The sequence below is a fragment of the Choloepus didactylus genome, chromosome 3, assembly GCF_015220235.1.
Source record: "Choloepus didactylus isolate mChoDid1 chromosome 3, mChoDid1.pri, whole genome shotgun sequence".
Classification (NCBI taxonomy): domain Eukaryota; kingdom Metazoa; phylum Chordata; class Mammalia; order Pilosa; family Megalonychidae; genus Choloepus; species Choloepus didactylus.
In genome coordinates, this window is record NC_051309.1 from 51,148,213 (window position 1) to 51,175,175 (window position 26,963).

At 38.2% G+C, this 26,963-nt stretch overlaps 1 protein-coding gene and 1 long non-coding RNA gene across 4 annotated transcripts in view; one reads left to right on the plus strand and one right to left on the minus strand.

The window, feature by feature from the left end:
- The window catches only part of GABRB1 (gamma-aminobutyric acid type A receptor subunit beta1), a 534,121-nt gene that overhangs the window by 325,663 nt on the left and 181,495 nt on the right, over positions 1-26,963 (plus strand). For all 3 annotated transcript variants that reach the window (XR_005215852.1, XM_037829738.1, XM_037829737.1), the window contains exon 5: positions 12,115-12,197. Coding sequence is in view for 2 of the 3 variants with exons in the window: in XM_037829738.1 (XP_037685666.1) it covers positions 12,115-12,197 (83 nt within the window). In the remaining variant the exon portion in view is untranslated. The remainder of the gene's footprint in view (positions 1-12,114; positions 12,198-26,963) is intronic.
- LOC119529382 overlaps positions 11,449-26,963 on the minus strand; it is an 82,583-nt gene continuing 67,068 nt past the window's right edge. Inside the window, exon 3 of the long non-coding RNA XR_005215854.1 lies at positions 11,449-12,181. This is a non-coding gene — a long non-coding RNA (uncharacterized LOC119529382). The remainder of the gene's footprint in view (positions 12,182-26,963) is intronic.

The following is a 26,963-nucleotide window of genomic DNA, read 5'->3' on the forward strand; positions in this document are numbered from 1 at the left end:
GAGCAATTAAGGAAGGGGGAACAATAATCCAAGAAGAACAGATAAGCTATTTAATTTTCTGGGGATGCCCAGGAATGACTATGGTCTGTTAATTTCTGATGGATATAGTAGGAGCAAGTTCACAGAAATGTTGCTATATTAGGTAACTTTCTTGGGGTAAAGTAGGAACATGTTGGAAGTTAAGCAGTTATCTTAGGTTAGTTGTCTTTTTCTTACTCCCTTGTTATGGTCTCTTTAAAATGTTCTTTTATTGTATGTTTGTTTTCTTTTAACTTTTTTTTCATACAGTTGATTTAAAAAAGAAGGGAAAGTTAAAAAACAAAAAAAAGAAAAACAAGGAATAAAAAAGGTGTAGTGCCCCCTTGAGGAGCCTGTGGAGAATGCAGGGGTATTCGCCTACCCCACCTCCATGGTTGCTAACATGACCACAGACATAGGGGACTGGTGGTTTGATGGGTTGAGCCCTCTACCACAGGTTTTACCCTTGGGAAGACGGTTGCTGCAAAGGAGAGGCTAGGCCTCCCTATGGTTGTGCCTAAGAGCCTCCTCCCAAATGCCTCTTTGTTGCTCAGATGTGGCCCTGTCTCTCTAGCTAAGCCAACTTGAAAGGTGAAATCACTGCCCTCCCCCCTATGTGGGATCAGACACCCAGGGAAGTGAATCTCCCTGGCAATGTGGAATATGACTCCCGGGGAGGAATGTAGACCTGGCATCGTGGGACGGAGAACATCTTCTTGACCAAAAGGGGGATGTGAAAGGAAATGAAATAAGCTTCAGTGGCAGAGAGAATCCAAAAGGAGCCAGAGAGGTCACTCTGGTGGGCACTCTTACGCACACTTTAGACAACCCTTTTTAGGTTCTAAAGAATTGGGGTAGCTGGTGGTGGATACCTGAAACTATCAAACTACAACCCAGAACCCATGAGTCTCGAAGACAATTGTATAAAAATGTAGCTTATGAGGGGTGACAAGGGGATTGGGAAAGCCATAAGGACCACACTCCACTTTGTCTAGTTTATGGATGGATGAGTAGAAAAATAGGGGAAGGAAACAAACAGACAAAGGTACCCAGTGTTCTTTTTTACTTCAATTGCTCTTTTTCACTCTAATTATTATTCTTGTTATTTTTGTGTGTGTGCTAATGAAGGTGTCAGGGATTGATTTGGGTGATGAATGTATAACTATGAAATGGTACTGTGAACAATCAAAAGTACGATTTGTTTTGTATGACTGCGTGGTATATGAATATATCTCAATAAAATGAAGATTAAAAAAAAAAAAATGTCACTCTCAGTTGCTCTTGGGGCATTTGTCCTCTCTTAGCTTCTCCAAAGCAAAAGTCTGCTATCAAAGACCATCTCCAAAATGTCTCTGTAAGTTGCAGCTCCTCTCTCAGCTCCTGTGCATTCTTCAAAGTCTCCCTCTTGGCTGTAGCAAGCTTGCTTCTTCTGTCTGAGCTTATATAGTGCTCTAGTAAACTAAACAAGGCCCATGCTGAATGGGCAGGGCCACACCTCCATGGAAATTATCTGATCAGAGTCATCACCTACATTTGGGTGGGTCAGATCTCTGTGGAAACACTCAAGAATTACAATCTAATCAGCACTAATATGTCTGCTCACACAAGATTGCATCAAAGATAATGGCATTTGTGGGGGCATAATACATTCAAACTGACACACTTGGAGATGCCTGGAGATGCTTGGAGATGCAAACTGAAAGGATGTTTGGAGATGCTAACCTAAGAGATGAAGCCCAGAGTTTGACCTGAAGAAGCTAAAAGGGGACCCCCCAGATTCTTAGAGAGAGATGCCCTGGGAGAACAAGCAAGGATGCACAGAGACTGAGAGAGAGATGCTAAGGGAGACAGAAGCCCAGAGATATTTTTGAGAAAGTCATTTTGAAACCAGAACCCAGGAGCAAAGGACCAGCAGATGCCAGCCACGTGCCTTCCCAGCTAACAGAGGTATTCTGGATGCCATTGGCCTTTCTTCAGTGAAAGCATCCTGTTGTTGATACCTTAATTTAGACACTTTTATGGCCTTAGAACTGTAAATTCTTAACCTAAGAAGTCCCCTTTATAAAAGCCAATTCATTTCTGGTATTTTGCATAATGGTAGCTTTAGCAAACTGGAACGACTAGTAAGATGTTACAACCAGTTAAAAGTGAAATCCAAGTGGCAAACAAAAATATAGCATACTGATAAGAATTTAGAAATAAATGCAAACTGGTAAAATTGGTCAATATCTATATGGCAATAATCATTTGTATTCTACCAGACATGTCTATTTGCAATTCTATGGATAAGAGTCAGTTTGTGTTACTATTGTTTTTCCAGCACAGTACAGAGTTGTAAAATAGCTCAAAGACAATGAAAGGTGAGATAACCCTTACCTTTATAGGAGATACTCAGTAATCTTTTTGGTTCATTTCAAAGTCTTTCTCAATTTTTCCCTACAAAACATAATTTTTCTCTCCTCTGGTTTAACATTTCTCTTCTGACTCAACAATTCTGAACATAGAGGGATGCTGTGAATATCTGGTGAGATAACATATGCAAAGGGCCTAGCACTATACCTTCCACTCCATATTTCTATATGCAGAATTAAATGTAGCATTTAAACTTCTCTAATAAATAGAGACATTTATACGTACAAAATTTGAATGTGAAATTTTAGAAAATGACTTTTAAGAGGGGGGTGTTTTTGATACTTTCTCCTATCAGAAATGCCTTCTATTTATGTAAGCAATGCTACAATTCTAAATGTTTTCAAATAAACCATTTATTATTTGATTACTGATGATTAATTAGTAGAATATTCATAAGCATTAAGCCAATAAACCTCATTCATACATTTTGAAAATGTAAAAAATTCAAGAATCCTTTCCTATGAGGCCTCTTATTTTTTAAACTCAAGTTTTTGTTTGTATGGAATATTTAAAATAAGTCTCCATATTTTAATTGCACTGTATTTTCTTAATAAATAATTAGAATTTAAGGATAAGATTTACTGGTACAACATTTCAAATTTGCTTAGTAGAGTAATGGTCTCCACTTATATGTAACTCTAATTTATGCAGTTTTGGAAAATAAGACTGTACCATTTATTTATTCATTTAAATGAACAAGGTGCTAAAATAGTCTTTTATTCTGTGTAATTAATTATGGGAATTCATTGGAACATGCAGGTATCCATAAACCTCAAAATGGTCATCATGAGTTTCTCTATTTTTAAGGGATAATAATGTTTGGAGAAATCACCTTATGTTTAATGTTCCATGGGCAAAGTTCTATATATCATTTCCCTTGTTAAAGAGAGTATATTTCAACTGCAGTAATTCATATATATGCTCATGTGTGCTTTCTGGGTTCAATATATTCATGGGTTTTGTTTGGTTTGGTTATTTTTTTAGTTTGTTTGAAGGGCAATGGTAGAAAAGGGAAGATAAGAAATTCACATTTACTTACTCTCAATTTCTAATGACTAAAACTTTGTTTAAAAAGAAACAACTATTCTAAAAGAGCAGGTAATTCACAGTAGTTCTGTGAATTATGTAATTTATTTGTCCTTATCTTTTAAGAAACCAATCACAGACTTCTTGATGTATGACTATGACTTAGTTTACTAGGGCTGCTCTGATGAACACCACATGCTGGTGTGCTGTAATACAGGAATGCATTGCCTCACAGTTTCAGAGGCTAGGAGCCATAAATCAAAGAACTGGCAAGGCCATCCTTTCTCCCCAAAGTCTGTAGCGTTCTGATGCTGGCTTGTGCAATCTTCTGGGTTCCTTGGCTTGCATCGCTGCCTCCTGTCATGTCACAACGTTGTGGCTGCTCTTCTGGTTTCCACTGACTTCTGGCTATCTCTGTCTGACTGATCCAAATTTCTTCTCTTGATAAAGCCTCTAGAAATATGTATTAAGACCAACCCTGATTCAATTTGACCATACCTTAACTAATAACAACCTCAAAAGGTCCTAATTACAAATGGCTTCACACCCCCAGGAGCACAGATTAAGATTAAGAACAAACTTTTGATGGGACATGATTCAATCTACCACAGACCATAAATAACATATTTGCACGTAGAAGAATATAAAAATAGATAACATGATTATTAATATCCTATGGAGGATAATGATAGTTAAAATTATGCTTTAAATGTTGCATCTGTGCACTACATATATGTTTGTGTATATGCCTGTATATATTTAATATTATATATATAAGTAATAACATTATGCATTACTCCCTGTTGTGAGATATTTTTAGGTTATGTCCATATATATTGAAGTTCCCAGAATATTTAACATTGCTTTCTTTTTCCCTTTAATCTATTCCGAGGTTCCAAACACAATATTAGATTTTTTTATTCAAACAAATTAATTTTGGTATAAATTTTTCCTAGTTTACAACTGAACAAATGGAAGTTAAGCCAATCAAGATGATATTTGATGTACAAATTTGATTGCAATCACATTCACAATTGGTACAACACTAGCTGTGTGGTAGAAGCATGTGACTTGGCTTGTCTTCACTTGGGTTCCCTTAGTTGGATCATTTCTATGTTCAGCCAGACCACTTGAGTTATTAATTATTAATTACCTATGAAGTTAGCATTCTAATGATCCTGAAAAATAATTATTTTAATGATTAAAAATAAAAATCTTCATCCCATGTGAGTACTTGCTTTTCAGAGAGAAAAGGACAGCAGCTGATCCACTCAGCTAACATGAGAGGGAACACTGATTAATGAAAGGCCCATTCCATCCACTGTTTTGGCAAGGACAGTCCTATTTTGCTGCTGAAAAGGAAACTAACTCTGTACCATGCGTCTATCGGTACTCTCCAGGGAAGAAGTAGCATCTTAGCTTATGTTTATGTTTGGACCATTTGATGCAAACTTCAGCATTATACTCACTTGTAAATTATATAGTATCTAAAAGTCACAGCAGATGAACGGTTCTATGATCTCCAGCTTAACTTAATCATGCCTCCAACAGCTTGCTGGCCCTGGAAATCATCCAGATGACAGAAAACTATGGTTGTTTATTTAACCATGCAACCTGAGATGATTTTTAGTAAGAAATTAAGTTTGGGTCAAGAAAAATGGGTCTTTATCATAAATATATTTACCAAGCAATATTAGCATACTTTTTAAACAAAAACAGTACACTGGTCTTTTTTCTGTCTTCTTCAGAGAATTAATGATTTTTGTGTTTCCTTAAATTACATATTAATTCCATTAATTTACTCTATATCAGACTCTGAGCTGTAAACATGTGAATGAATCATTATGAGGTCATTTCCCTTGTGGTACTTACTATCTATTGAAGGAGCCACACAACAAACAGGTACTCAAACAAATAAATGTAAATTTGCAAATTATGATGAGAAATGTGAGGAAATGTATATCAGTTTCAGACAGCAAGATCCATATAAGTTAATGGATTTCTTGACTAAAGGGACTCATTTCAGAAGACTATAATCATTGTCCAATATCAAATGCCAATTAAGTAAAAAGCAACATGAGGAAGAGATGAACTTTGTGTTCCTTTACATTTTTTGTGGTAATTCTGAGATTGGGGACAGGAAGGTGGCTATGCCCACTTCAAAACCACATTTAAAGGAAAGACATAAGTGGAACTATTTGAGGATTTATCTGTTCAGCTCAGCTGTGGAAATTAAATTGGAGACAAAGGTAGAGAGTAAAAATATGTTAACTTGCCCTATTTGCTTCAGCTTTCTTGAAAGAAAGAATGACAAAAATATAGACAAATGAAAGAAACGAAGGAAGAAGGGAAGGAGGGAGGGAGAGAGGGAGAAAGGAAGGCAGAGAAGGAAAAAGGGAGGGAGGGAGGGAGGAAGAGAAGGAAGAAGGGAAAGAAGGAAGGACAGATGGAAAGAAAGGAAGGAAGGAAGGAAGGGAAGTATGTAGAGAGGGAGACCTATCAAAGATTACTACAGCTCCATACCATCCCGTCTCTTCTTCTCCCACTACCTCTCCCTCCCAGGAGGTAACTACTGTACCAAAATTGCTATGTATCATTACCCATGTGTATTTCTGTGTTTACTACACATTTGTGATATTCTTAAGCATATATGCTAATATTTAGGAGTTGTAAATTTTTAAAATAAATTCCATAGGGATCCTTTCTAGTTTTTTGGTTTTGTTTTTGTTTTCCACTCAACCCTATGATTTTAGTTTCTAGAAAAAGAATGTTCCAGTGGTGTTAAATGATATTTAAACCATTCACTGTGCTAGTATTCAAAAATTTGAAATTTAACTATCAAACTAAAAGGACCATTTTTCATCTATTCAATTAACAAAAATAGTACTGTATTCCAGTTCAGCAGTAAGAAGGGAAATTGATACTCTTGAACTGTTATTTAGGACAATCCTTTAAGAAAGTGTTTTGGCCATATATATTGTAGAAGCCAAAAAATTTTTCATATTTTTGGATTTAGTAATCTCACTTATTTTATGAGTTTCTATCCTAAATAAATAATTCAAAATATGGGAAAATTTATATATTCATGAAAATGTTTATTTCAATATTCCTTTAAATGATAAAGCTGAACACCATCTAAATGTCCACTCTAAGGTATACTAGTATCTCCTAGAAAATTTGTATTCTTATTCCAAGGAGGAAAATATGTAAAATTTTTCTGTATTTATTGATTACTGTTTCATGGCATTCCGTCTGAAGAAAACATTTTCTTTGGCTTTTACTTTTATTTTTACTTCATCTCTAGGTTCCTTCCCATTGTTTAAGGCCTTACTGTTGTTTTTCCTCATAGTTTATCCACTACAGAAATTCCTGATGATCAGGATGATGAGAATAAAGATGCTTTGATTTGGAGGGGCTACCTTTATTTTTCTGCCTCCTACTCTCTATTTTAGCTAAGTGGTAACTAGGGTTTATTGGTTTGAAGCTGCGTGTACCCTAGAAAAACATGTTCTTAAATTTAATCCATTCCTGTGGGTGTGGACCCGTTGTAAGCAGGACCTTTTGATGAGGCTACTTCAGTTAAGGTGTGATCCACTGCAATCAGAATGGATCTTAATCCCATTACTAGAGTCCTTCATAAGAGTGAGAAATTCAGACAAAGAGAGAGAAAACCACAGAAGCAAGAAGCTGAAATCAATGAAACCCAGAAGAGAAGAGAGAGACCAGCCAGACGCTGCCATGTGCCTTGCCATGTGACAGAGAAGTAGATGATTGCCAGCAACAGGTCTTTGGGAAAAGGTGTGACCACACTGAGTGAGGTAGAACTTAATATAGTTTGGCTGATGTCTTATTGAGCAAAGGAAATTGGATGTGAAGCAGGAACCAGAGGAGGAGACAGAAAAAGACAGATGCCATGACATGGAGGATTGATGGAAAAACCATCTCCAGAACACTACAGATTCAGGGAGAAAACATAGGCTGGTTGTACCTTGATGTTGAACTTCTAGCTTCCAAACTGTGAAACAATAAATTCCTGTTGTTTAAGCCAACCAGCCTGTGGTATTTCTCATAGCATCCCTGGAAAATAAAGACTGTCCCACACCCTCAGGATTTCATCTTCAAATACCAAGGTATTTTCCTAAATAGAGTAGCCTACCTAAGATAAATTTCGTTGTGAACTATGAAGATACTATATATTCTTCTCACCTTGTTGCAGTGAGCACTCAATAATTAGCTGAGGAAAAACAATCTATGTGCTCGAGTCATGACTCACACTGATCTATCCATGTTTATCTCATCAGTTTCCTTGGTTGATTTATGTAACATGGATTAAGGGTACAGTTTAGAGTCAAAACAATACATAGGCCCAGTTCTTGGACAAACTTTGTTGTGATACTGCTATCAATCTTATAACTGCTACTCACTATCAGTCTCACTAGTTTTGGGGGCGTGAATTAGGTTCAGCATTTTCAGGCCTTTATTTCTCACTTTTTTCTCATATTCTCTTCATACAGATCATATTAAGTTCTACAATTACATTTTACAGAGAGATAATTCTTTTTAAAATTTGGGATCTCTTTACTATAAAACTGACAGTTATAGGAAAATCTCATCCATACGTACATGATTTGTTCATTGACTTAACTTCATGTTCTTATTTAGATGTTAAATTTGCAGATGTGCTCTTTCCATGTGTATGTGTATGTGTGCATGCATGTTTATTTATTATTTGTGCATGTGTGTGTCTGTACCTAGATTTTAATCTATCCATGGTTCAGGACTTCCTGGATTGTATATTGTCAGCAGTTAGAATCACGCTGCCCTCAGACATCAAATATACATTTGTGTGATTACCATGACTCTTAATGCCAGTGACCATGCAGCATAAACCCTCATAAATGAATACCCTGGCAACTTGATTTTTGTTCATTCCAGAGTATCCTGGCACCATAGTTTCTAACTAACAGCATGTTATTGTAGTCTGACCTAAACCTCAAAATGTCAATAAATTGAACTATAGTGTAAACCATTCTCAATGTTTTGAAGGAAGGTGAATTAATCCATCCCTCAGGGAAGTCTGTGTTCAGAAAAATATGGAGTTACTGCTTCCTCCTTTAGCTGGATCTACCTATTTTGCTTTTGTTTGCCATCAACCACATATGAATATTTACACACACTCAGAAAGAATGCCTTAAGTATGGAGAGTCGGAAACAAAATCAAAATCACAGTTCAGCCTTGATGCCCTCAACTCATACAGCTTTGTGATCTTTTGAGCCTTTGATTCCATAGAAGATTTAGACTATTAGGCTGCTTCAGCCATGGTGTGAATACATTTCCATGTAGATGTGCTGATTAATTGTAGAGGTGACTGACCACTGCTGAGCAATTACGTTAAATGGAAGCACAAGGAGCAATCATTCTTAGGTATGTTCATTGTTACTTCTCACCAAGAAGACAGAAGAGCTGTACAGAACTCTGCCCAGGGACATCTCTCTTTTTGTTGATGATCCTGGGGATTCTTGCTGAGTAATTTTTTTTCTCCCAAAGAGCTCAGCATACCTAGCTCACTTAGTCAGAAGCATTCTGAAGTCTAGAAATACCAAACCCTTAAATTAGCAAAAAGGCCATCATTCTATTGCATAAGTTTCTACAGACCACAAAAAAATATGTATTTCTGAGTACCTACATTTGTAGGGATCCCTGTCTGATTTTCAATCATCCCTCCCTTCTCAGGTAGGAGACCCCTGTGGGTCCCTGGGGGCCATACTTGTATTTGGATGGCCTTCCCCTTGGCACTTGCTAAATAATTTTGTGAGAGTTGGCACCTAATCCAAATTGGCCAATTAAGTTCTCTTGGGAATTTGAAATTTGGAACAGATAGACCCCACCAGGAAGTTGTTTCATTGGTGTCGATGCTTTCCAGAGAAGGCCAGCCAGTTCCCACAGCTAAGTCCCTGGAGCTACTTTGATTCTTTCCCCTTTCTGACTTGTGATTATTCAATTCTCTTTGATATCAACATGGGATTTGAGGCAGAAGTAAACTGGCCCAGGTGATCATAATAGGAAAAATGTCAGATCATGTTTTCGATGGCTTTGGTGTGATGTATAGGTTCCCAAGGTGATTTTAATTACATTTACATCTATTGATTGATGAAACTCATAATAACCAATAGGAAGAGTAAACCCAGTTATGCGTTCCACAACTCTAGTACCCATATGCATGAGACATTAGTTCATTAGTCTATAGACCATGATTTTCTGGCTTTGCAAATCCCTTTGTAATAACTCCAGAGCCTCACAACTTGTGAATCAGTGGTGTAGTGCAGTATAAGATTTCAGTGCATGGCCTGATTTTGATGTGATATGGTTAATCAACCAAATAATAAATGTCTGAAAATGAGGTAAATTAAGTGACATATGCTGACCAGCAGTATTCAAGTGGTGTTCTCAAGTATCTCTAAAGGTCTTTAAGAGTTCCACAAATGTATTACTCTGATTTCATTTAAAAATATTTTAACAATTTGTGTGTGTCTAACCATCACCACTATCTATTTACAGAACTGTTTCATCATCCTAAATAAAAAATTGTGCCCCTTAAACAATAGCTCCCTGTTCTTCCCCAACCCCAGCCCCTGGTAACCTCTGTTCTACTTTCTATCTCTATAAATTTTCCTATTCTTGATATTTCATATAAGTGGAGTCATATACAATATGTGTCTTTTGTGTCTGGCTTATTTCACTTAGCATAATGTCTTCAAGGTTCATTCATGCTGTAGCATGCATCAGAACATCATACCTTTTTATGGCTGAATAATATTCCATTGTACGTATATACCACATTTTCTTTATCCATTCATCCATTGATGAACACTTGGGTTTTTCACTTTGTTGCTATTATGAATAATGTAGCTGTGAACATTGGTGTGCAAGTTTCTGTTTGAGTTCCTATTTTCAGTTCTTTGCAGATATATGAAGGAGTAGAATTGCTGGGTAATATGGTAATTCTGTGTCTAACTTTTTGAGAAACTGCTAGACTGTTTTCCATAGCATATAGAGAATGCACACAGTAATGTGTCCTTTGCCACACTTTAACCCATTTAAGTCAACTCTAATATTAACTTTTGCTGCCAGGTTAACTTATGCAGAGCACAGAGCATCATGTAATGTTTTCCTTTAATCCAACATTAAACACCTACTATACACATATATCCATTGAAAAAGTGTCATTGATTTTAAAGGTGGTTACTTGGCACAAGGTTGTTTTGATTTGTTTGTAATTCAAGCTAAACCATGCCTGGTCATGTAAAATTATAATAGCCAGTAATACACCACATAAATAAATTGGTGTTAAGGTGATTTAAAACTGTAATTCTCATCACAATCCTTGATTTTATATTTGTGTGTTCATCAACATAGATGTCAATATTTGAACTTATAAAGTAATATTACATTAACAAAATATGTTACTCATTTATGTCATATGCATTTTATATGTTAGGAGTTCCCCTATAAGACTTCATTTTTTTTAAAGGTTTCCCAAAGGGAAAAAATGAAAACCACCATTGTAACAGGGTTACTCAACCTGAGTATTATTGACATTTTGGACCAGATCATTTTATTGTCTGAGGCTATCCTGGAAATTGTAGGGTGTTTTGCAGCATCCCTGGCCTCCACCCACTAGACCCTCCAGCCTGGGGTGACAATCAAAAATGTATCCAGACATTGCCAGATGTCCCCTGAAGGGCAAAATCTCCCCCCACCCTCCCACCCCCCGTTGAGAAGCATTGGCTAAGTTGACAAGTCTGACGATCATAGAACTGGTCACAATCTAGCAGTTCTCACAGAATGTTCACTTCACTTTTTTTTTTTTATTCACAGATAGCTGTTAAACAAAAGATATAATAAAGTAGGCAGATTAGTTTTTAAAAGCATTTTAAATATTTATTGTTTTGTTGTATTTAGGATGTTTGAAACACCATGTAGGTCATAAAAATAATGTTTTAGAGCTGTGGTTTCAGACAACAAAAGATAGCCATGATATATTATTAAGTGAATAAAAACAGATTACAAAACAATATGTATAATATGGTCCCATATTTGAAAAAAATAAAATTTGCTGTGGGGAATGGGAGGTACCATAAGTCATACAGGATGGGTTTTATGTTTGTTTTATTTTGTTTTATAAGGCCATTCATGTCAGTAAGGTAAGGCAAGCTTCAATGCATAAGGTAGATGTCCCGCTACTCATAAGGCTGCAGATATTGGCATCCTAGGATGCTAGTAAATATAGGAAAGGCATGGGATAATAATAGCTACAATAATAACCATCATTTGTGGAGCTCTTGCTAAGGACAGGGCACTGGGCTATAAGCTTTGCACACACTATGTCTTTTACTACTTACAGCAATCCTGTGCAATAGATGGTTTGATAAATGTGGGAATTCAGGTGCATGGAGATAAATTAACCTGCCCATTCTCAAAAGCTAATGATTGTCAAAGTAGATTTAACCCCAATCTGCCTGCTGCCAAAATTTTTAAATGCAAAAATTTGATGCCTTATTTCTGCCAACTGATAAATATGATTCAGGGCTGAGGAGCTTGGAAATGAAATGTCACCATCCTTATGTTGCTGTCTTTTCTCTCTCTCACCCTGACAGGATCACAACCACAGCTGCGTGCATGATGGATCTGCGAAGATATCCTCTGGATGAGCAAAACTGCACGCTGGAGATAGAAAGTTGTGAGTTACTTGGACAGGGAATGAGAAGGAGGGATGTTTGGATTAAACCGCTTAACTGAATTCAACCTTGCACTGAGTTAACCGGTACTAGGATATTTAACTACACTACCCTGCCAACTTTGCAGGGAGTTCACAGTAGGATATTCCCCTATGTTGGTGGCTCAAGGGTCATTTCAATGCAGTTATCTTTTTGAACCATCAGGAAAACATGTTTTATTTTATAATGTATATTGAGTTTTTCTATTATTATAGGAAGACATTTTTCCTGAAGTAGCCATGTTTCTTTATTCATATTTCAATAGATGCCTTTGGCATACATTTCTCATATCACATAATGACCAAAACCAAAAAGGATAACTGAATCAAAAAGTAAACATAACCTTTCAGTGAGACAAGGTTGGAGGAATCCAAGACAGTCAGATAGTCCAGATTAACCATAAACTATGGAGACAGGCAAGAGGTTGTAATCCAGGCAAATGATAAGCACCGGAGCAGTCCAATAAGATGCAACAAGTTGTCTGGACAGATGGATGAACATGGTAACAGGTGCTCTAAAATCAGCTAATGTGTAGGGATGCAAGCATATGATGGCCCTTGTCAGAGTGATTCAATACCAGGTCACAGGACTCCAGCCCCCTAAAGATACTTACCTAAAACAAAGTGGAAACTCAGGGCTAAAAGAATTGAGCTAATGAAGGAGCTATGAAGGTAAGAAAGGGAAAAAGAGAAGAACCATGGAATTACTGTTTAGTATGTGTCTTCTACTTGCTAATGCTAGGCATTATATAACATCTCTTTAGCATAAGAACTACTAACCACATTTCAAAGATGATACATCCGAGGCTCAGAGAAGTAAAATAACTTACCCAGGACCACAGGGCAAGGATAGTGGTGGAGTGGTGATTCAAACCCAGGTGATCTACTTTCCCTCTTAGCACACTGCAATCAATAGGTGAGTAAGGGAGCAGATCATCGATGATTAGGAGAATAATATCAGTTGGAACCATTCTCCAATAGTTTCAGAATTCTGAAACACCCAGAGACTAATCTATATTTCTTGAAATTGTTCCTGATAAAAATCCAAGAACTTGAAGCAGAACTTAGTTGTTTTTTAATTGTACCTCCTGTATTTTTTTAGATTCAATTTTATTGAGATATATTCACAAACCATACAGTCATCCATGGTGTACAATCAATTGTTCACAGTACCATTATATAGTAGTGCATTCATCACCACAATCAATTTTTAAACATTTTCATTACCATAAAAAATAAGAAGAAAAACTAAAGTAAAAAAGAACACCCAAAACATCACATACCCCCATCCCTCCCTATAATTCATTTACCTTTTGTCCTCATTTTTCTACTCATCTGTCTATACACTGGTTAAAGGGAGTGGGAGCCATGAGGTTTTCACAATCATACAGTCACACAGTGTAAGCTATATAGTTATATAATCATCTTCAAGAATCAAGGCTGCAGGGTTGCAGTTGAACAGTTTCAGGTATTTCCTTCTAGCTATTCCAATACACTAAAAACTAAAAATGGATATCTATATAATGCATAAGAATAACTTCCAAATGACCTCTCAACTCCATTTGAAATCTCTCTGAAACTTTACTTTGTTTCATTTCTCTTCCCACTTTTGGTCCAAGAAGGCTTTCTCAATCCTATGATGCCAGGGCCAAGTTCATCCCCACAAGTCATGTCTCACATTGCTAGGGAGATTTACACCCCTGGAACTAATGTCCCATGTAGGGGAGAGGGCAGTGTGTTTACCTACCAAGTGGGCTTAGAGAGAGAGCAGCCACATCTGAGCAACAAAAGAGGTTCTCTGGGGGTGACTCTTAGGCACAAATTTAAGTAGGCTTAGCTTCTCCTTTGCAGCAACAAACGTCATAAGAGCAAGCCCCAAGATCAAGGGCTCAGCTTTCTAAATTGGTAGTCCCCAATGCTTATAAGAATATCAGTAATTCCCCAGGTGGCGAAGTTTAATATTTCCACATTTTCTCCCAGTCCTTCAAGGGGGTTTTGCAAATATGTTTTTATTCTCTGCCCAAATTACTCTGGGATATTTCAGAGCCTCACACTAACCTGTACAAACCAAGCAGATTTCACTCCTTATTCAATGTTCTATATAGTTATGGTATTTGAATAAACTGACCATACAAGTTAAATTATGTAGTGTGTTACAAAAAATATAGGTTTTACACCTAATAAAACATCTCTTCTTTTAGTCTTACACAGAAATTGAAGTTTTAAAACACTGTCACTATCATCCTTTACCCTTTAGTCTGATTTACCATAGTCCTAATCAAGTCCATTTTGTTCATATTGCTAATTGAAGTCTGAACTCTTTTTCAGCCTCTTTAACATTTGCTGTATGGGGTAATGCTGACATTCATAGCTGCTGGACTCTGGCTCTGAGTCTCAGGTATCACACAGATACCCAAGGTTCCAGGGACCAACCAGATTATACATAAAGAGCCCAGCATTTCAAAATTTAGAAATAGACATTACAACTCAGGAATAGATGTGACTGCTGTAAGAGCTTATAATCTAGGAACCTTTACAATAAGCCTTGCCCTGATAACCCATGCTCTCAGATTCAATTCTCAGAGCTTACACATTATGGCTGGTCTATATTAGTGAGGCATTATGTTTCTCTTTTCATCTGGTTTATTTCACTCAACACACCATCCTCAATGTCCATTCATGTAGTTGCATACCTCACAACTTCATTCCCTCTTATAGAAGCTCAATATTCCATTGTATATATACACCACAGTTTGCCATTCTGATCATCAGTCAATGTACAATTAGGCCACCTCCATCCACTGTGAATTGTGAATACTGCCACCATAAATCCCACTGTGCAAATGTCCATTCATGTCCCTCTTTTCAGTTCTTTCAAGTATATACCTAATAACAGGGTTGCGGGATCATATGGCAGCCCCATGCTCAGCTTCCTTGTGGAAACACCACACTACCCTCCAAATGGGCTGCACCATTCTACCTCCCCAGCAATGGTGACAAGGTACATCCCTGTATCCACATTTTCTCCAGAACTTGTATCCCTCCGTTTATTTTTTAGACAGTTTTATTCACATACATTCTCTCCTAAGTTAACAATCAGTGGTTCCCTGTATAATCACATTCACCACCACCATCCACATGAAGACACCTTCACTTCTTCCACAAAGAAAGAGAAAGATGTGGGGAAAAAAAGAAAAAGAAAGAAAGAAATGACAACTAAAAAACAACAAAATGAAAAATAAAATTAATATAAGACACAATTCAAAGATCAAACAACACCACCAATGTCAATAATTCCACACCCCTCCCTTTTATCCCCCTCCTACAGACATCCAGCCTTGATATATTGCCTTTGTTACAATTAATGGAGGCATATTACAATGCTACTGTTAGCTATAGGTTCTAGTTTGCATTGATTGTATTTTTCCCCAATACCACCCCATTTTCAACACATTCATTTGTTCTCCCTCATGCAGAAACATTCTATTTGTACCTTTAATCACAATCATTGACCACTCTAGGTTTCATTAAGTTATAATGACCCAGTATTTATCTTCTATCTTTGCTTCTGGTGTCCTACATGCCACTAAACTTCCTCCTTTAACTGCACTCATGGTCATATTCGTTCACAACATTGTGCCACCATCACCCATTTCTGGATCTATACAATCAATCCTGCTGAATATTTCACACTCCTTCAGCATCAAATGCCTGATCTTTACCCTCTTTCTATCTCCTGATATCTTCATTTCTACACTCTTCTCCAAACTAGTCCCTCCTGTCTTTTCCCATCTGTCTGGAACACTCCCTTCAGTATTTCCTGTAGAGGAGGTCTCCTGTTCACAAACTCTGTGTCTGTTTATCTGTAAATATTTTAAACTCTTCCTCATTTTGAAGGACAGTTTTGCCAGATATAGGATTCTTGGCTGGCAGTTCCTCTTCTTCAGTATCTTGAATATATCATACTGCCTTCTCACTTCCATGGTTTCTACTGAGAAATCTGCACTTAGTCTTATTAAGCTTTCCTTGTATGTGATAGATTGCTTTTCTCTTGTTGCTTTCAGAAGTCTCTCTTTGTCTTTAACATTTGACAATCTGATTAGTAAGTGTCTTGAAGTAGGTCTATTTGGATCAATTCTGTCTGGATATGCTGTGCTTCTTGGATCTGTAATTTTATTTCTTTCATAAGAGTTGGGAAATTTTCATTGATTATTTCCTCTACTATTCTTTCTGCCCCTTTTCCTTTCTCTCATCTTCTGGGACACTTATAACACATATATTCATGCACTTCATGTTGTCCTTCAGTTCACTAAGCCCCTGCTCATATTTTTCCATTTTTCTCCCCACCTGTTCTTTTGTGTGTAGATTTTCAGATGTCCTGTTCTCCATTTTAGTAATCCTTTCTTCTGCCTCTCCAAGTCTGCTGTTGGATGTCTCCATTGTGATTTTCTTCTCCTCTGTTGTGCCCTTCATTCCCATACACTCTGCCTTTTGTTTTTCCAAGCCTACAAATTCTTCCTTATGATCACCCAGTGTCTTCTTTATATGCTTCATCTCTTTTGTCACATTTTTCTTCAACTTGTTGATCTGATTTAGATCTGTTTGAACATCTTTAATTAGTTGTTTCTTCTCTTGAATCTCAGTTGAGGTGTTAGTTTGTGCCTTTGACTGGGCCATATCTTCATGTTTCCTGGTGTGGATCATGATTTTTTGCTGTCTAGGCATCTTATTTTCTTGATTAGTTTATACTGGAGGGTGTTTTCTCTCTTTGCCTTGGGTTTTCTTGTTGGTTTTCTTCTATCTATTTTTTTGGTTTTTTGTTTCTCTCACTGACCAGTTGCCAGATCAGCTCTGCTACTGGTCTTCTCCCCAAATCAGACACCCACCATGGCCTGCTACAGGGATGGAAGGTGGGCACTGGGCACCCAAGCAAGTTTACTGTCTGTGGTAATATAGATCTGCTGGCTTACAGTGCTGCTCTATCTCCCTTGTTCTTTCTGGACTGTCAAGCAGATGGTGCTGTTCAATAATTTAATTGTCCCCCGAGGCTGCTTTGCCTCCAAGCACAGGGTCCATACGGGTGAGCTGAAACTGCAGGATTCCTATGCCCTCACTTTGCCAGCCAAAATCTGGCTGGATATGGGGTTACACCTGTAGCAGAGTACTTTCTCAGCTAACCCAGTACCTCAGCAATCCCCAAGGCAAGGAAAGGGCTGCTGCTTCCCTCAAGGGCAGAGGAAGGGTTTTCAGACCCAGGGCTGGAAACACAGTCTCTGTCCACATTTTCTCAGTCTCTTTGCCCCTCCCTGACCTGGCCCTTGAAATGTCCTCCCCTGTCCCCTGGGTCTCCAAACAGTGGGGTATGTCTCACTGCTGTGAGAGATTTTAAAATCTGTGTCCCTGGTGAGAGGGCTCCTGCCTGCTGATTCTGTGCCTTTCCTGCACAGACACCAAGAGAGAGGGAGGGGAGAGGACCGGCTGGTCTGGGACAGAAGATTCCTGCCTGATATTTCTTCTTTTTCTTCAATTTGGCATCTGCAGGGCATTTCTTCAGTCTATATCCTCCTCCAGAGTTTCAAACAATTCAGAATTGTCCTTTTTTTGGTTGAATCTCTGGAGGGGAGTTTTCAGTAGCTGTTTTTGTCACCACGTTGATCACAACTTAGTTTTTAGGTCAAGGGTAAGGTGATTGCAGCTGCAGAGAGAGGGTGCCCTGTGAATGCAGGAAACCAAGCAGGCCATGATTCTGTTGACACTATTCAGAAAGAGAGAGAGAGAGAGAGAGAGAGAAGCCTCACATCACAACATTGCTTAGCCTTAATATTTCACTTAAACTTTATCCCTTCTTCACAATAGATAGTAATGTAAAGAGATCTTAAATCTTATAAGTAACAGTTTTAAGCACTGAAATAATCTGTGTCAATAATATGGAGTTTGAATGAACCTTAATTGTTTCTACCTAAGTATATAATCAATATGTTGCTAAGTATTAATCAATACTGAATCCGTTATTCCTCTATTTTTAAACTCTTCATGAAGAAACATGTGTTGCATTATTTGCTGAAACAGCTTTCTCTGAATTGACAATATATCAAGAGCTTTAAAGTGATGACCAGTGAGAGACTCTAGTGTCAGCTGGGAAATAAGAATGATAAAGTAGCCATTCTACCAATGTACGATTGAACCAATCATACTTTTATTATGAACAGAGTGGAAATTTTGCTTATCTTACAAAATGTACTAGTTTGTATGCCCTCCCATCACAGTCCCAATGCCGGGGAAAGTTTTTTTCTTGTTTAGGTCCCTGAGGCAAATTAAAGATATTTTGTTTTTCTTTAATATCATCTAATCAAATAAAATTGGAAAGGCCATAAAGCCTTGTTCAATTGAAAATTTACTTGAACTTGGAGCAGATTAAAAGTGTCATAGCCCTGGGATGCTATAAAATGAGTTAATAGCATATAGAAAAATCAATCAAGGAAGTTAGCATAAAAGGGATTTTGAATTTGATGTCAATAAAACTATCATGTGAAGGTTTCATGTCCACATATCTCAAAGATAGGGAAAGCATTTGGGATAACAGTCATGGAGGAGATTTTTCCCATTTTCTGAAGCAGCAATTGAAGAAAATCTCAGCCCTAAATTTATCCTTTCACTTTCAGCAGATGGTGGTGTTACCTCTCACTATACCAAAAAAAATAGAAGCCACTTCAGGCCTGATATCTCTCAGTGTTCTCACCCTCTCCCTCTAAATTCCCTCATTTCTTCACCATTTTGAGTTACCCTCTGGCTTTGAGGCTGACCCTGCACCCTGTCTCATGTTTGGGAGCCCATCTCTTTCTTCCTACTTTGAAAATTGGTTTTCTCAAGTTCACACATGCCTCCATCCCTGTTCAGTCTCACCCACTCCACTAGCTCTTTTTCACAGCCTACAAACAAGCTGAAATCTCTTCCTCCACATCCCCTTTTTTGTTATTCTTTCTACTTTCTCTTTCTCCAAACAACTTGAAAGAATGGTCTGTATCTCAATTTCCTCATCACACTGCAGTCTGGAACCTGCCCACCCACCTCTCACCTCCACAGAAAATCTTCTCAAAAGTCACAAGTGACCCCTCTTTACATACCATCTTTATTCTGGGGATTCCCAAATTTATGTCTCTTACACAGATCTCTCTTATGAGCCCCATATCAGTGTACATAACTCTTATCTTAACAAACTCATTTGATATTTTATAGGCATCTGTTCCAGTTTGCCAATGTTGCCATTATGCAAAATACCAGAAATGGATTGGCTTTTATAAAGGGAGTTTATTTGGTTACAAAGTTACAGTTTCAAGGCCATAAAAGTGTCCAAGCTATGGCATCAGCAAGTGTACCTTCACCAAAGGAAGGCCAATGGCATCCAGAAAATGATTGTTAGCTGGGAAGGCACACGGCTGGTGTCTGCTGATCCCAGGTTGTGTTCCAGCTCCTCTCTCTGCTCCTGTGTGTCCTTCAAAGTGTCCCTCTTGGCTGTAGCACTTCCTTCTGTCTGTGATCACTTTTATAGGACTCCAGTGATTCAATTAAGACCCACCCTGAGTGGGTGGGGTAATACCTCCATGGAAATTATCCAATCAAAGGTCTCACCCACAGTTGATTGAGTCACATCTCCATGGAAACACTCAATCAATAGGTTCCAACCTAATCAACATTAATATGTCTGCCCCCATAAGACTGCATCAAAGAACATGGCATTTTGAGGGACATAATACATCCAAACCAGCAGAGCATCTTAAATGTAATTTGCTCAAAACTTAATTCTTGATTTTTCCTTCCCAAGTCAGTTTCTTTTCCAGTCACCTTACTCTCACCATCCAACCAGAGTCATATCATTAATTGTTAGCATCTTGGTCTCCTTCACACTCTACCCACCCAATCTGTCATCAAGAACCATCCATTCTACCTATAAATATTCCACAAGGTTTCCACTTCTCTCCAGCCCCACTGTCACCAGCCTTCATGTCATCATTATTTCTTACCTGAACTGTGGTAGGAGACTTTTTATTTGTCTCCTTAATTTCACTCTTCATTCCCTCCAATTCATTCTTTTCCTAGTAACCAGAGTGTTCTATGTAAGATGAAAATTGGTTCATATTACTTTCCTGCTTAAAAATACTTAGACATCTCCTGGCATGTAGAAAACTGTCCACACTTGTTAATTTGACCCCCAAGCTCCTGTGTGACCTGTCCTCCCCTGATATCTCTGATGTCTTCTGTAGTCACCTTCCCCTTGCTCACTAAACTAAACTTCAATATCATTGACTTCTTTCAGTTTCCTGCAGACCTTCACCATTCTGTTCCTTCTTGCTGAAATGCTTTTCCTGCCTTGGTACTTTTGGCTTTCTTCTTCTCATCCTTAATTTCTTACCTAAAATTTGTCCTCATTAAGAAGCTGTTTTGAGGATCCAGTCTAAATTAGGATCCTCTAGTTATTCTCTTTTACAATGCTCTGTTTCCCATATAACACTTAGTAATATTTGTGTGTTTCTTTATTGTTTTCTCCCACTGTGGACTATACCATCTATGAGGAAAAAGAGACCATTGTTTTCTTCACCACCCAATATTTAAGAGCTAGCTTTGTAACCAACCATAAGTGTTTGTGGGGTAATGTATACTAAATTTCTTGGCTCCGAACTCTTCATGTCTTTTGAATTTCAGAAGAAAAGTTAGTGCTATTGCCTTCATATAGGATTTAAAGCATGGATTTATTACTTGCAACAAAATATTCCTTTGCACAATTTTCTGTTCTTGCTTCAAGGCTTCCTCAAAAATTTAAGATTGTGAAAGTGTTAACCAAGAACCAGATTATAGAAAACCTAATATTTTAATTAATTTAGGAATTGATAAGCTGAGAAGTGTGATGAATCTCTGTGAATTATTCTGCTTCACCATGAGTCCATCATTAAGTGTCTATGTCCCTCCTATCAGAGCCACAATCAAATTATTAAACAAAGGTAACTTTTAGCAATAATGCCTGGTTATTTTTGAACTGGTTTCTTGCTTTAAAAACAAACAAACAAACAAAAAAAGATGGATGATTTGGTAACTTTTAACCTAGGCATTGTCTTAAGTGTTCAGTTTAATGAATGATCTATCCACATAATCCATCTCTTAGCCTCTGAATATTGGCATTGTGTTAATTTAAATGCTGTGACAGTAATAGGTATACAGAATATAAAGCAATAGTCATGCATGATCATTCCCCAAAGTAAAATTGTTTTCTTGTCCACAAAAATTGCAGTGATAAGAAAAAGATGTCTACCTAATCATATAGTCTAACTTAATTGTGGAAAATTCTCTGAGAAAATGAGGTTTGTAGCATTTAAATGCTAACTTTTATTTATGTAGTGTGTTACATTAACACCTGGAAATAAAATTAAAATAGTTGTGGTGTCCAGATATGCAACATGAACAGTTCTATAAAATTTTGTCCTCACACAGCCACATCTGGAAAAATGTGTCCAGTTCCTGAAATCCTATTACGATAACCTCACTACAAAGAAGGAGACCATGTGAAAATTATCTGACACTTAAAGCAGTGACAGATTTTAGGGAGGCATGTAAGCCATCTTTGAATGTTTGAAAAGCTGTCACACACTAGAGAAACCTTCTGTTTGGAGTTGCCCAGAGGACTAGATTTGAACCTGTGCAATTCAAATCAATTCAACAAGCATTTCTTAAGTGGCAATTGAGTGTAGCTCTGTGCTCTGAAAGTAAGCTTTTGTGATACAGGAGCAAAAAAGCAGGTAGGTGGGCTGAAGTTGCAAGAAGGTAGTTAGGATTTAAGAGAAGGACTTTCCAATAAGCAGAAGTGCCCATTCATGAAATAAATTCCTACTTAAGGAAGAACTCCCCTTTCCTCGGAGGCACTTCAACTAATGGGAATGGCTCCCTACCAGGAGCAATGTAAAAGACATTCCTCTCTGAGGCGGGGCAAGATGGCAGACTGGTGAGCTGTAAGTTTTAGTTACTCCTCCAGGAAAGTAGGTAAAAAGCCAGGAACTGCGTGGACTGGACACCACAGAGCAATCTGTCTTTGGGCATACTTCATACAACACTCATGAAAACGTGGAACTGCTGAGATCAGCGAAATCTGTAAGTTTTTGCGGCCAGGGGACCCGCGCCCCTCCCTGCCAGGCTCAGTTCCCGGGGGAGGAGGGGCTGTCAGCTCCGGGAAGGAGAAGGGAGAATTGCAGTGGCTGCTCTTATCGGAAACTCATTCTACTGATTCAAACTCCAACCATAGATAGACTGAGACCAGACACCAGAGACTCTGAGAGCAGCCAGCCCAGCAGAGAGGAGATAGGCATAGAAAAAAAACAACACGAAAAACTCCAAATAAAAGCAGAGGATTTTTGGAGTTCTGGTGAACACAGAAAGGGGAAGGGCGGAGCTCAGGCCTTGAGGCGCATATGCAAATCCCGAAGCAAAGCTGATCTCTCTGCCCTGTGCACCTTTCCTTAATGGCCCTGGTTGCTTTGTCTATTAGCATTTCAATAACCCATTAGATCTCTGAGGAGGGCCGTTTTTGTTTTTTTTTTTTAAATCCTTTTTGCTTTTTCTAAAACAATTACTCTAAGAAGCTCAATACAGAAAGGTTCAAAGAATTGCAATTTGGGCACGTCAAGTCAAGAGCAGAACTAAGAGAGCTCTGAGACAAAAGGCAATAATCCAGTGGCTGAGAAAATTCACTAAACAACACAACTTCCCAAGAAAAGGGGGGTGTCCGCTCACAGCCACCATCCTGGTGGACAGGAAACACTCCTGCCCATCGCCAGCCCCATAGCCCAGAGCTGCCCCAGACAACCCAGTGTGACGGAAGTGCTTCAAATAACAGGCACACACCACAAAACTGGGCGTGGACATTAGCCTTCCCTGCAACCTCAGCTGAATGTCCCAGAGCTGGGAAGGTGGAGCAGTGTGAATTAACAAAGCCCCATTCAGCCATCATTTGAGCAGACTGGGAGCCTCCCTACACAGCCCAGCAGCCCAGAACTGCCCTGGGGGGACGGCACTCACCTGTGACATAGCACAGTCATCCCTCAACAGAGGACCCGGGGTGCACAGCCTGGAAGAGGGGCCCACTTGCAAGTCTCAGGAGCCATACGCCAATACCAAAGACTTGTGGGTCAGTGGCAGAGACAAACTGTGGCAGGACTGAACTGAAGGATTAGACTATTGCAGCAGCTTTAAAACTCTAGGATCATCAGGGAGATTTGATTGTTAGGGCAACCCCCCCTCCCCGACTGCCCAGAAACACGCCCCACATACAGGGCAGGCAACACCAACTACACACGCAAGCTTGGGACACCCATTGGGCCCCACAAGACTCACTCCCCCACTCACCAAAAAGGCTAAGCAGGGGAGATCTGCCTTGTGGAGAACAGGTGGCTCGTGGACGCCACCTGCTGGTTAGTTAGAGAAAGTGTACTCCACGAAGCTGTAGATCTGAAAAATTAGAGATAAGGACTTCAACTGGTCTACAAACCCTAAAACAACCCTATCAAGTTCAGCAAATGCCACGAGGCCAAAAACAACAGAAAATTATAAAGCATATGAAAAAACCAGACGATATGGATAACCCAAGCCCAAGCACCCAAATCAAAAGACCAGAAGAGACACAGCACCTAGAGCAGCTACTCAAAGAACTAAAGATGAACAATGAGACCCTAGTACGGGATATGAAGGAAATCAAGAAGACCCTAGAAGAGCATAAAGAAGACATTGCAAGACTAAATAAAAAAATGGATGATCTTATGGAAATTAAAGAAACTGTTGACCAAATTAAAAAGATTCTGGACACTCATAGTACAAGACTAGAGGAAGTTGAACAACGAATCAGTGACCTGGAAGATGACAGAATGGAAAATGAAAGCATAAAAGAAAGAATGGGGAAAAAAATTGAAAAACTCGAAATGGACCTCAGGGATATGATAGATAATATGAAACGTCCGAATATAAGACTCATTGGTGTCCCAGAAGGGGAAGAAAAGGGTAAAGGTCTAGGAAGAGTATTCAAAGAAATTGTTGGGGAAAACTTCCCAAATCTTCTAAACAACATAAATACACAAATCATAAATGCTCAGCGAACTCCAAATAGAATAAATCCAAAAAAACCCACTCCGAGACATATACTGATCACACTGTCAAACATAGAAGAGAAGGAGCAAGTTCTGAAAGCAGCAAGAGAAAAGCAATTCACCACATACAAAGGAAACAGCATAAGACTAAGTAGTGACTACTCAGCAGCCACCATGGAGGCAAGAAGGCAGTGGCACGATATATTTAAAATTCTGAGTGAGAGGAATTTCCAGCCAAGAATACTTTATCCAGCAAAGCTCTCCTTCAAATTTGAGGGAGAGCTTAAATTTTTCACAGACAAAGAAATGCTGAGAGAATTTGCTAACAAGAGACCTGCCCTACTGGAGATACTAAAGGGAGCCCTACAGACAGAGAAACAAAGACAGGACAGAGAGACTTGGAGAAAGGTTCAGTACTAAAGAGATTCGGTATGGGTACAATAAAGGATATTAATAGAGAGAGGGAAAAATTATGGCAAACATAATCCAAAGGATAAGATGGCCGATTCAAGAAATGCCTTCACGGTTTTAACGTTGAATGTAAATGGATTAAACTCCCCAATTAAAAGATATAGATTCGCAGAATCTATCAAAAAAAATGAACCATCAATATGTTGCATACAAGAGACTCATCTTAGACACAGGGACACAAAGAAACTGAAAGTGAAAGGATGGAAAAAAATATTTCATGCAAGCTACAGCCAAAAGAAAGCAGGTGTAGCAATATTAATCTCAGATAAAATAGACTTCAAATGCAGGGATGTTTTGAGAGACAAAGAAGGCCACTACATACTAATAAAAGGGGCAATTCAGCAAGAAGAAATAACAATCGTAAATGTCTATGCACCCAATCAAGGTGCCACAAAATACATGAGAGAAACACTGGCAAAACTAAAGGAAGCAATTGATGTTTCCACAATAATTGTGGGAGACTTCAACACATCACTCTCTCCTATAGATAGATCAACCAGACAGAAGACCAATAAGGAAATTGAAAACCTAAACAATCTGATAAATGAATTAGATTTAACAGACATATACAGGACATTACATCCCAAATCACCAGGATACACATACTTTTCTAGTGCTCACGGAACTTTCTCCAGAATAGATCATATGCTGGGACATAAAACAAGCCTCAATAAATTTAAAAAGATTGAAATTATTCAAAGCACATTCTCTGACCACAATGGAATACAATTAGAAGTCAATAACCATCAGAGACTTAGAAAATTCACAAATACCTGGAGGTTAAACAACACACTCCAAAACAATCAGTGGGTTAAAGAAGAAATAGCAAGAGAAATTGCTAAATATAGAGAGACGAATGAAAATGAGAACACAACATACCAAAACCTATGGGATGCAGCAAAAGCAGTGCTAAGGGGGAAATTTATAGCACTAAACGCATATATTAAAAAGGAAGAAAGAGCCAAAATCAAAGAATTAATGGATCAACTGAAGAAGCTAGAAAATGAACAGCAAACCAATCCTAAACCAAGTACAAGAAAAGAAATAACAAGGATTAAAGCAGAAATAAATGACATAGAGAACAAAAAAACAATAGAAAAGGATAAATATCACCAAAAGTTGGTTCTTTGAGAAGATCAACAAGATTGACAAGCCCCTAGCTAGACTGACAAAATCAAAAAGAGAGAAGACCCATATAAACAAAATAATGAATGAAAAAGGTGACATAACTGCAGATCCTGAAGAAATTAAAAAAATTATAAGAGGATATTATGAACAACTGTATGGCAACAAACTGGATAATGTAGAAGAAATGGACAATTTCCTGGAAACATATGAACAACCTAGACTGACCAGAGAAGAAATAGAAGACCTCAACCAACCCATCACAAGCAAAGAGATCCAATCAGTCATCAAAAATCTTCCCACAAATAAATGCCCAGGGCCAGATGGCTTCACAGGGGAATTCTACCAAACTTTCCAGAAAGAACTGACACCAATCTTACTCAAACTCTTTCAAAACATTGAAGAAAATGGAACACTACCTAACTCATTTTATGAAGCTAACATCAATCTAATACCAAAACCAGGCAAAGATGCTACAAAAAAGGAAAACTACCGGCCAATCTTCCTAATGAATATAGATGCAAAAATCCTCAACAAAATACTTGTAAATCGAATCCAAAGACACATTAAAATAATCATACACCATGACCAAGTGGGGTTCATTCCAGGCATGCAAGGATGGTTCAACATAAGAAAAACAATCAATGTATTACAACACATTAAAAACTCGAAAGGGAAATATCAATTGATCATCTCAATAGATGCTGAAAAAGCATTTGACAAAATCCAACATCCCTTTTTGATAAAAACACTTCAAAAGATAGGAATTGAAGGAAACTTCCTCAACATGATAAAGAGCATATATGAAAAACCCACAGCCAGCATAGTACTCAATGGTGAGAGACTGAAAGCCTTCCCTCTAAGATCAGGAACAAGACAAGGATGCCCGCTGTCACCACTGTTATTCAACATTGTGCTGGAAGTGCTAGCCAGGGCAATCCGGCAAGACAAAGAAATAAAAGGCATCCAAATTGGAAAAGAAGAAGTAAAACTGTCATTGTTTGCAGATGAT